Here is a 12003-nt window from a genome sequence, read left to right on the forward strand (position 1 = left end):
GAGGGAAGGAGAGCTTCAAAACACAACAGTGCAGTTAGCAAGACAATTAGTACAAGGGCTAAAACTTGGGGGTCTTTGTGAAAAAAATAAAAAATAAAAATACAGAGGACATAGTTGATCAGCGCTCCGAATTTATTCAGTAATTATGATATTTTCGCTTAATAATCTCTATAAATGAATTGCTTCTGGTGAAAGATTCATATCTGATGATGCTGTTCTGTAGCTGAGGCCCAGCACTATTTTGCAACTAATGAAATGACCTCTGGTTGCAGCTTTATTACAAAACTGTAGTTACTGAACTTGGTATTTATTGAGAACCCTGCACGCTGTTAGCAAATGAAGCACAAGTCTTCAAATGTTTTCCATTTAGGGGCTAAAAGTAGGACTTAGAGAAATACAGCAGCGGTCTCTGATCAATCACGCTGCACTGTCTTGTACCACTGATGAGGATGATGAGAAAAAGATGTGCAGCTTTGTGCCTGGTTTCAAGTTTGGGGAGCTTTGGTGACATAAGCACTACTGATTAATAGATACATGAAATCAAACTATAGCTGTAGCTGACAGGCGTCATCATTAATGAAACTGGCAATTATTTCTTCGATGCATGGATGAATTGTAACATTAAAAGTGACATCAAAATATTCTATAGCCAAACATGATGCCTTTAAGTTCATCCTGGCAACTGGCAGAACTGAACAAGAGAATGTGGAATGTCTAGCATCAAACATTTTTTTCAAAAAAATGACTGATTAGTAAAACAGGAATTCATTTATCTCCTCAATCACTTCGCAGTTTCCTTCCAAATACATTCTGTTGTGGAAAGTTTAAATCGCTGCTTAAAGAGGCTCTGTGGAGCTTCTATGTTGTGTTGGATGCCGGTCAATGGTTTCATGTCCATATCTACGATAAAGTTAGCAGCTCTCTGTTAGCGAAGTGGAGACGTGGCACTCGAGAACATGCATAAAGTCACATCCTCTGGACCGTCGCGTAAAACCTGACCCAAGTCCTTCACAAAGAAATCCGCAGTCCAGCAGCACGACACAACTTAAAGAAATTGTCCACAGGCTTGTACATTTATTTTTCATGTCGCATTACAATCTACTCAAATAAACCCAATAAAAATGGGCTTCATTTATTATCACAGATTGAGTTTGACCTTGAAAACGGTTAATTTGATCCTAATCCAACATCAAATGCGATAGTCCCAAATCCCTCTAAAATTACTACCTGACTGCTTAACCATAATTTAAGCTCGCCAGATCTAGGATCTGCATCAAATTGCTCTCACTCATAGACAGCAGCCATCTACACACGCTGAAGCTGTTTCATCAAGATCCATGAATTATTCCCTAAGAAATGTACAAAAATGTTCAAAAACACCCTATATCATTATTGAAAGTGAGGGGAAAAAAATCCCGCATCTGTCCTTTCATCCAGATCTGCACCCAAAGTTAGAGTGGTCTATTCTCGGTTTCCTGTCGTGTAATTTCTGTGCAATCCAGCTGACAAACCAACCAAACTACAAACGGACATGGGTGAAAACATGTTGGACCCAAGTGTCCACTTACTCACGAGATACAGAGCTTTCGACCACCGCACCGCAAGAGTCTTTATCGGCAGACGGAGCTCAACTTTCAACACATCAACTGCAGTTCAACTCGAACTTTTGAAAAGATCAAACACTCTCAAACGAGCATCTTATTGGACCTTGAGTGAAGGTGAATCACAGCACAACAGAATATTGCCGTCAGTCTTCCAGTGACTAACAACAAAACTACACACCTCTTTTAGAGTTTCCTCTGCTTTTAAAGGTATCTGTCAATTAGCGCTGGCTGCTTTTGTTCCTCACTCGTTCTCGAGATTCTGAAAGTCTTACCGAACCAAGCGGTGATCACCACGACATTACCCGCCACCCTGTTTAGATGGACTGAAAGCATGCAGACTCTCGACTCTCCACGCCCCTCGATGGCACAACACTCTGGTAGTAATGTAGTAGTAAGGTCCCTGACATCAAAAAACTGACTGATCACAGTGTGAGCTGGTGCGTTGCTCATTAACAGACTATATTTTCTCTCTCTCACATTCTGACTCTAATCGACGTGCTGCTTAACTGTACCCGTCGACATGATAGTAATGAAAGCAGCGGTCCCTCAGCGAAGACGCCGGTGTGTTTTTTTTCTTTAAACACGCCATGCCTGTAATAATGCTATGCTAATTAATGTGACTGACTGAGAACAAACCATCTTTCCAAGGACACCCTCCCTCTACCTCATGTTCTCTCACTTACAATTCCCAGCATGCTTTTCAGCTTTAAAGCAGGCTTGCGGTATCAAGAGATTCCCCTCTCACCAGATGCCGGGTAAGGCACAGGACGAGGCGCTGGTGGGGTGAATTCTTTATTGTATTTGTGAATTTAAAAGGATATTTATGGGATGAGTAAGAGGGAGGGGTGGGAAGGTGGGAGAAGAAAAAGAAAAATCTGTTGAAGAGGGAGGAGATGAAAAAAAGAGACGCTTGTCTGTGAAACAAAAGACGGGGAATAAAAGGAAAACAGGCGAAATTGCTGACTTTAACTTTCTTCCCTTCTGAGGGGAAATAAACTGTGATTATCAAATCAGTTACAACCATTGTGTCATAAATCATCGCATATGAGGGGAACAATGACACATTCCTCATTGCGGTCCCTCAGCTTTCTGCATGCCTTTCTTTTCCGGGGAGTGCTCATGAATGATTTAAAAAGTGATCTGTTTCTGAGCCTCGGCTGCCTCGGAGGGAGATAGCTCGGAGGGGGAGGAGTCTGAGCATGGGTAGGAGGATCCACGCATCGGAGGGTCTTCGACGGGGAACACAGGCGCAAACACTCCTATGTTCTCCTCATCACACATCAAACATGGATCGTATATTTCATTCATGAGCGAAAGTGCAAAGCAGTTCTCTCATGAAACGGAATAGATTTTCTGGTGGAAAAAATGTGCAGAATATGTGGCGGAGACTATGTTTCTCCGCTTTGTGGCGGCCGTGTGAACCAGAGAATAATATTTACAGAGCATCGCACCTCACATCATTCATCACAAAATCACACACCCCAGCTAGTCCCATGAAACTAGGAGTTAATCCATCATCTGCCTCACTCTTTTCTTTCTCTCCCTCTCCCCGTGATCCAGGCTTATACCTCCCATCCTCTCACCTTCACTCACACAAAGGACGCGAAAAGAAAAAACTTTGGTGTAATTCAGCAACACTGGTGACAGTCTGCAACGGCAAAGTCACCCGAACGTGGATAATAAAAGGCGCAAAAAAAGACTGGAGGGCTGCAAAAGGGGAGCGGAGGGGGAGAATCTGTTCCTCCTTGTTGGAGAATATGGACAAGCCCGGAGGCCAGAGACATCCCTCCATCTCTGCCCTGTCATCCTCATTCAGGCTTCCAGTGCAACAATAAACCTTCAGTCAGATTGATTCTAATTAGTCCATCCCTGAGGAGGCAGTGCGACTGCAAAAGCACAGATCAGGGTTACCAAAGGTTCGTGAAGTGTAAATAAGGACGATGCAGTTGAAGTTTTGCATAAGTGTTTAGTTTTATATTTTATCAAGCCTGGTTTTAAACACTTTTTCCCTATTCTGCAAAAAAAAAAAAAACTCTCCACAGATTGAATCCTGCACTCACTTCATTGTTAGACTTATTCTGTACCCGCCTGCCTCCTCAAAACCTTGCAACTACATTACCCATAATACAATTGTAATTGGCCGTTCAGACTGAAAACAGCCTGGCTGTGTGTTGTTGAGGGCACCAATGAGACAGTGAAATAAGATCCAGGAAGTCCAGCTGGAGTAACAGAGTAATGCGTTTAACGGCTTATCAGACGCCAAAACAATGCACTGAATGGTGTTTAGTACTCACGCAGGATTTATTACAAGTCTGGGAAGTTGTCATGATCGTGCGTCGAAATCACTTCCCCTTTAATTATCCTGTAAACCCCTCAGACTTATCTTAAGACCACCAGGTTGATGTAGGTCATGTTGTGTCAACAGGAGGTTTTTCATTATTCAATTAAGTTTTCAACGTAAACAATGTGTTCTTACATACAAACGACGATGTCATCATCCGCGGTGAATGGCTGATAATCAGCATTTATAACATGCGGGAGATGAAATTAAAAATCGTCCATCATCACATTGCAATGTGGACATCGTTATATGCCAAATCCATAGTTGTTGCCCAACCGCAATCTGGAGAAGGAATAACTTTTATTTTTATTTTTGAATTACCATATTTCACTGGATATCAAGAAATATTAAAATAAAAATACAGTTCAATTTATCGTCATACTTATTGAACAGGTTAGATAAATTGGACAATAGTATCATTATTAGACAGGTACTAATACCTTGCCATTTTTGTCTACAAAAACAGATACTGCTGGTAAGGCTGCATTATCTTGGGGGAGAAAAAAGGGACTTGACAAAGGACTTGACTAGCTTGACGACTTGAGACTTATTTCTGTGTGTTGATATCAGCTGTAAATCAAACTTTTCAGTGGCATCTTTTCATCTAGACATTACCTTGTAGTCATATTCTCAAAATCAGTTCTTATTATTAGAGTCAGTGCAGCTAAAAGCCACAAAGCACACACACGAGCAATGTAAGGAAAAAGATCAAACCTTCTGAAAAGTTTGGATTTGTGGCCCGAACGCACGACAAAAAATGCACGACCACATGACTCGACAGAAAAACTCTCCCCAGCAAGTTGAAGCTTCACTGAACTCGTCTCTTCCTGCGAGGGTAAAAGTAAGCCGAGGAAGGGCTGCAAATAGCAGCCGTAGCCAGCAGGTCTTCCTTCGCTAAAAGGGATTTAAAAATGAACGCGGCTTTCCCTCCCTTGACCTGAGATGCACCGTGTTTGTCAATATTGAGACCTGATCACAAACCAGGCAGAATTGGGATAAAAAAGGTTTTTTTTTAAAGTTTGATAAATTCAGGTGTAAATGCAAAGGCCCTGAGATTAGATCAGATGTCATAATCCAGATAATGTATTCATAACACAGTTGTGAAGCAGAAATATTGCCATTTGTTGGAGAACAAGAAAGGATGTTTTGCTGCTCCAGCTGTCACGGTATTACCACAAACAGAGAAACAAGAACGCCGACAGCAAGATGAAAGAAGCCTTTAAAAGTGCTTTGGCTGTCCTTTCTCTGTTTTCTGAGACATGTTCATAGACACCAGTAAAGTTTTCTGTGCCAGTCTGTTCCAGTCTGTGAGGAGACGGAGAGCTTAAAACCTCTCAGCACATTAGCGATGCCAGCAGGGGGGCCGGGATGGCTCTGAGAGGAACACAGACACACGACGGATAAATGAGTCAAGCAAGGCATGAAACAACATGACCATGTAAAAACACTCTGAATATCATTAGCATTCGCATGGCTTGTTTTTTCTGGCAGGTCGGCCCCTCACTAATTTTCACTACTGGAAAATAATTAGTTGTTGGAAGGACATGGGGGCCTTCAGATGAGACCAGGCCTATCAAATAATATCAGGGGTTAAAGAACCACATTGTGTTGCAGCTGTAGGGGTGGAAATGTCAGTCTCAAATGAAATATTAGACACTGATGCTTCCCAGATAATAATGAATGGTGATCACCTGATTTTATCTGTAGCGTCACCATGGGGTTGTCATTTGTGATGTTTTTGCGAAAACTGATTTTTCTTGGCTTGTCATTCAGTTTCATACAGACATTCATTTTCCTTTCAGGATCAGTTTTTTTCTTCAAGCACTATCACCAGGAAAATATTTGACCTTTAGTTTAGGATCAATCACATAAACTGTAAAACTTCCCTTTAAAAAAAAAAAAAATCACCACACAGATAACCTCAAAATGACCGAGTAGATTCACCTTTTTAAGTTGTGAAACCTTTTTCCATCATACAGCTCACACTTAATAGTCCACTAATTCTGAGGTAGACGGTATGCAGGTGTTAGCGTTTCAAAGCGTCTCTCCTGACTACATCAACAGCAAGTGAGCAATGTGTGGAGGAAGCTTGTTTAAATTATGTGGCCTATTTAAAAAAAATCTCCAGGTGCACTTACAAACTTGTATGAAACAACAGCATAAGTAGTCCTACATGAAATAAAAGTGGACACATTGGAGAGAGTAGCAACACCAGAAAACATCTCTCTGTCTTTGCTTCTCTGCAGAGTATGTGTGGATGTCAAGCGAGTACAGATTTTCTCGTTAACCACTTGTAGATGGGGTCGTTCTCTCGGATGGCTAAAGAAATTAAGGTAAGAAAACTAACATCGGTCATCAAGTATACATGGGTGACTGTTATTATACCTGGATGGCCCGCCCATGAAAAGTCTATGTGTGGGGAACACTGTCAGACAGTATACAACCCATACTAACGTAACTCTACACTTGTAGTCATGTTATTTACAGTGGTGAGTGTAGATGATATAAATTACATTGGTTCATCATTCCTCATGCAATATAAACATGATCAAACTAATAGTGCCACTGCTATCTAATACAATCCCTCTAGTATGTCTAGAAATGAATCCGGCCCGACAATTTCAGTTACCTTTGTTAAGTTTATAGTCCTTTTTTAAATTCTGGAAAAAACAAATTCTTTCCTCACCTTGTGCTCAGTAGCCTGCGGAGGCCTATGAGGGGAAAAAAATGACTTAAACAAAAAAATAAATCAATGCTCAGGTTTATATTTAAAAAGTAATGATTGTCTGAAAAAAACAGTTTTTACATTTTCGATTTCATACATTTTGATAAGATTTAACACAGTAAATATTCAGTGAGCACAATCTATATATAATATAATTTATATATAATCATGCTCAAAATGTGAATCTTGTTTCAGGTGCGTATTATCACGGTTAACATGGCTGGAAAATGATTTGTGATGATACATGTGCTGAACTTTTCTCTTCACCTGCTCGGCTGACTGACATAAGAGACTAAGAGGCACTAAGACTGCATACTTGGCTTCTCTTAAATGTCATTCTTCCCCCATCAGCCAATCAAATCAAATTGAGAGGTCGGGAAGCAGAAGGCCTGATGCTGCTGCGATTGCCAGCTAGGAGAGAAAAACGATGCAGACCTCGTCTTCCTCCTCATCCTGCTCCATCTCCTCCTTTCCGTCTTGGCCCTAATCCACTTAGTTGGCTCTTCCTGAGCTTACAGCCTTTCCTTTATTCCATTATAAAGACCCAACTTACGACCTGCTGCTTATTTCATTAAAAAGGCCCAATCCATGACCCCACGTCTAATCCATAAAGCAGACTACAGGCTGGCCACGGCCCGCTGTAGCCCGCACTACACTGCAGGCCAGCGGGGCAGCTGACAGATGGGACGGAGGGAGCAGGGATGGAGCGACGGAGGTCCAATGAATGAGGAGGGAATTTGAGAGCTCCGCTTCTGAGTAAAGCTTCCCGGTGAATGTGATTTCACTGATGTAAATGATGATAGAGTTGAGGCTTTGCTACTCTATCTTTGATGCTTTGGGATGGCTTTCACATGGCCCAGTCAGTGATATGGAAATGGCCACATCTGAGGGTTGAGTGTAGCCTGTAAAATGAGCATAAAGCCCGAGGCTTTCGAAACCCAAAACACCTTGGCTTAGAGTTTATATTGTAGTCAGCGCTGTAGCTCATTACAGTTAACCTTGGGAGAACTTTGCAACACAAAGTGAGCTGATGCTGATTCATATAATAACATTCTAACAACTCCATCCAATTTGACTTTGCCTCCTCTCCCTCCGCTTGACCTCCTCCCCTCTTTGCCCACTTCAAAAATCCTTCCCCCACCTCCGGCTGCCCTCCACCCTGGACGCCCTCTCACAACTTGCAAGATCCAGTTTGCTGAGTGTTTTTCATGGTGTCCACAAATCTAAATTTACAGCTTCCCTGCCATCAAACCTAGCTTCTCTGCGTTGGCACTTAATGGCCTCTCGGGTTACGTATTTATTGATAAAGCAGCACTATTCAGCCCTGAGTACCTGGCTTCCCGCATACCTGCGCCAGCTCTTTAGAGGCCGACCAGTCACTCTGACAGTGCAGCGTCAGATTAAAGAGACACGTCCCATAGAGGGAACATCCTACACTGGTCGACAGGAAAAGGACTTGTTTTGCTGTCTCTGTCCAGGCTCAACTCAGATCATTAAGAACAGTTAACTAATAATAATTACTTGTAACTGGGTTCAGCCAGAGGGCCACAGCTAGAGGCCATGGGGACATACAATACGGCCAGGAAGTGACTACAACCCTCTCTCCATCGATAACACCAGCATATCTCATTACGGTGGCGACCTGCGGTACACTGGCACTCGGTCTTGATCATATAAAACCCATTTCAGTGCGCCGTCCCCGCTGGAGCACCAGCGGAGTGGAATATTCATTATTCAAATTTTAAGCATTGGAAATCCCAATATGTTACTAAGGCCAGATGAGATGAGATGAAATAGCTTAGCCTTTTGTCCAGGGAACATTGACTAATCGTCTCGCTGCCCAAAATCAATTTCCCAGCCGTAAGCATCAGACACTCCTGATTGTACTGTACTGTTGAAGACCCCCCACCACTATCACCTAATACTCCTGCTGGCTGCCCAGAATAACTTATTGATTAGTGATTATGTTACGGGAGGTGTGGGTGGCCGGGGCGGAAGACGGACTGGCCTCAGTCATCTCCACGAGGCTAAATTTGGGTCCTCTTGTTACCAGATCCAGCACATACTGACACTATCGCCAGCTGTCACCAGCCGCCAGCCCTGCTCTGTGGGATGAGGGGAGAAATCAAGAAAGCGTTCAGGAAATATAAATATGAAGAGAAGTGTTTGAGAGCTTACAGCGTGGGGGTTGTTGCAAGCAAAGTGGCACAGCAGGGAATTCGAGACGGATGATAAATTCTTAGATGTGGTGCACTTGTAGACTACTAAATAAAGACATAAGCACAAATATTTCAAAGCAGGGATGGCTGATTATTAAATTTGTTGGTTGTGTTGGAAGGTTCTGGCATGGAGATGGACTGTAGCACCTCAGGGGTATTGGGCTGATCCCTCCCTCGCTCTCTGATTCTGTGCTGAGCCTGAAAAGTGGCTGTGATCAATACCTGCAGGCCCTTTCCACAGTGCCAAAGGGCTGTGTGTGTGTGTGTGTGTGTGTGTGTGTGTGTGTGTGTGTGTGTGTGTGTGCGTGTGCTGTGTCAGCATTCACTCAGGACTTCATCAAACACCCCCCCCCCATACCTCAACACCACATGCACACAAACACATAAAACGCCCACAAAGGGCCAACGCCCCTCTCTCAAACAGTCTCATTTTCACTTTCCTCATCTCACCCTCCACCCCTTTCTTTCTCACACACACACAGACACACACTCACAAATTCACAACCCCCCCTTGCACACCGTCCCAACGAGGATGTTAAATACCATTCAAATGTCAGCCTGCCGTATTGATTGGAATGATAATTCTGAGAGGTAGGAGAGATGGCTTGTTGATGCTAAGCAGGCGCGTGACGGCCGGAGCATCCTTCATTGTCACAAAGTTGCCATGTAAGGGTTCCCGGCTCCCCCGGCAGAATGTGGATGGCGGTTTACGTTAGACCACCGAGGCCGCGTGTTTCTGTCATTAATCATTGTCCTCTCGCGCCGGTGACAGGCAGGCCAGGATTCATGTTAAGAGAGATAGGGTCGTTCTGAAACGCCCTCAAATCCGACGTGTGTGACTGCATGTGTGTATGTCTATGACTGTGTGTGTGGGTGTGTGTGTGGGTGTGTGTGTGTGTGTGCGCGCTTAAATGCCAGACCTGGGGCATGTTCATCACCAGGTGGTTTTACTGTATATTTGAGAAGAGACATTTAACAATATGCAGGTTCCTTTACGATTAAAATTACAATTGCTGTACCTGTACATATTTTACATTTGTTACTGATCTGATCAAACTGTATTTTATCTTGTGTTAACTACAGTTATATCATGTTCTAATGTAATTTTGGGAGAAGCGAGTCATCCGTATGAACAGTACTTGAGTAATAGTCTGGCAATAAAAAGTAAATATATTTACATGTTTGTATATGCTTTATAAAAGGCGACAATGAATTATGAGATCTGACATTCAATATTGTGGTGGTAATACATGTATCAATACAGTTTTTTTCTGTGAGCATGAGTATAAATGGGCTTTATTTTTGGGGCGATCACTAAAGTGTTCACCCACTTCATAAGTGGTTCAGTAATTTTAAGGTGCCTGTTTTGCGGGTCTACTGCATGTCATACTGTGTCAGACTGGTCTGGTTAAAATTTGTGTAAGATTCTCAGGTGTGATTTACACTGGGGACGCTGCGGACATCACTTTTTGAGGCAATATTAGTTGAAATGAGCTAAAACAAATAGCTTATGCCCAGAAATGTTAATGGTCCCCTCATTACATTTTTTCACCTCTTTACCACCACTTTTCAAAGTGATGCCACTGGTAAGATTGTATGATATCAATTTGAATTGTGATGCTACCATGTAACAAAAGTAAGTCATCAGCTTGCAATCTTCTATCTGTTAACAAGCTTCCTCCACAATGTTTTGTCCTTTTGCCAGAGTCCCACAAACTTTTGTTGTGGCTGTTGGTGTTTTTTGCCAGGACATTATTCAAAAAGCGCACTTACAAAATGCCACGTCAGCTGGTGTACTGGTGCATCATTTCATGTGTATTCTGATTAGTTGGTGGGTCGACGTGGGTAACAGCAGCAGTGACATTATGAGAAACTCTAAATCTGCCGTTGTTAGACTCTGTTGTCTCACAGAGGGACTCAGGACCACCCAACAAAGATTTTACCACATTTTTTCCCTCATGATTGTCAGCTTTCATCTCAACAGACCAAACTCAAACAGTGTAAATGGGTGTTTAGGGAAAATGTGGGATTTGCAAGAATGCGGCGAGATTTTCACACCACATAATTATCATTTAACTGAATAAAACAGCACCCATTTCCTTATTTGGTAAATGTTTTGATGTGGAAATGAATGAATCAACTTTGACGTAAAAATGAGGCAAACATGTGTGACGTGTGCATCCCTCAAAAATGTAACCTTGACCCTCACCTTGCAGGTACTTCAATGTTTGAGATGGCATAGAAGTACTTGAGCAGGTTGTCTCTCTGGACGTAGGTGCCTCCAAGGGCGGGCCTGAGAAGCCTCAACCTAAGGTTGGTGAAGGTGAAGAAGTCCCTCAGTCCCTTCATACTTTCCATGCGAGTGTACAGGCTGTCCATGTTCTGTAGCCGTGGTCCTGCAAACACAGCAAAGCGCGCCCGCACCTCGAACTTCACATTCTTTTCGTTCTTGGAGCCGACCCAGCGCGAGTACTGCTCGGTGCAGATGACCCGTGTGATGTTGGCGGGAGAAAGGTCGCGCACTCGTTTAGGTTGCATGTTGAAGGCGTCCATGCAGTCGTCGGCGTAGAACTGGTAGGGTTGCCAGGAGCGCCCATGGTCCATGGACTTATCCATTACCATGATGGTGGGACGGCCGTACTCGAAGGTGATCTGGATGTCGTCTGTGAGCTCCAGACTCTTGTTCCAGGCCATGGAGATGTTGGCCAGCAGGGGCTCTGGGTGGCGTCTCCATGTCACCGTCTGCCAGTAGGTGATTAGGCCATTACGCTCACGGTCCTGCATCAGCTGAGGAGGGTGGGCCAAGTCTGGGTTCGAGGCATCACACTCATCACTGCACAGATATGGGTTCTCCTAGAGGAGAGATGAAGACAGGGCAGCGACACATCAGTCAGGGTGTGAGGATCAAATCTAATGATGGTGACCTTTAGATAAAAACTCTATATATAGTATATGAGAAAGAATCTAAACAAGTCACAGATGCAGGGACAGGTGACGACATAGAGGGGCCTCTTTGTGTATGTGTCCTGTTGCGTTTAAGTGCTCATCAGGTACAGACCTCAAAGACCTCAAAGATGACTACACAGTTTAATTATATCCTCCACAGAACAGTTA

General features: G+C 43.3%; 1 protein-coding gene and 1 long non-coding RNA gene across 4 annotated transcripts in view; one reads left to right on the plus strand and one right to left on the minus strand.

The window, feature by feature from the left end:
- LOC119030180 overlaps positions 1-12003 on the plus strand; it is a 112110-nt gene that overhangs the window by 54391 nt on the left and 45716 nt on the right. The window contains exon 4 of the long non-coding RNA XR_005078197.1: positions 6192-6278. This is a non-coding gene — a long non-coding RNA (uncharacterized LOC119030180). The remainder of the gene's footprint in view (positions 1-6191; positions 6279-12003) is intronic.
- LOC119030179 (netrin-G2) overlaps positions 1-12003 on the minus strand; it is a 72528-nt gene that overhangs the window by 44377 nt on the left and 16148 nt on the right. For all 3 annotated transcript variants that reach the window (XM_037117573.1, XM_037117572.1, XM_037117574.1), the window contains exon 3: positions 11099-11742. In XM_037117573.1, coding sequence (XP_036973468.1) covers positions 11099-11742 — 644 coding nt within the window. The remainder of the gene's footprint in view (positions 1-11098; positions 11743-12003) is intronic.

Source organism: Acanthopagrus latus, chromosome 12 (assembly GCF_904848185.1).
Source record: "Acanthopagrus latus isolate v.2019 chromosome 12, fAcaLat1.1, whole genome shotgun sequence".
Lineage (NCBI taxonomy): Eukaryota > Metazoa > Chordata > Actinopteri > Spariformes > Sparidae > Acanthopagrus > Acanthopagrus latus.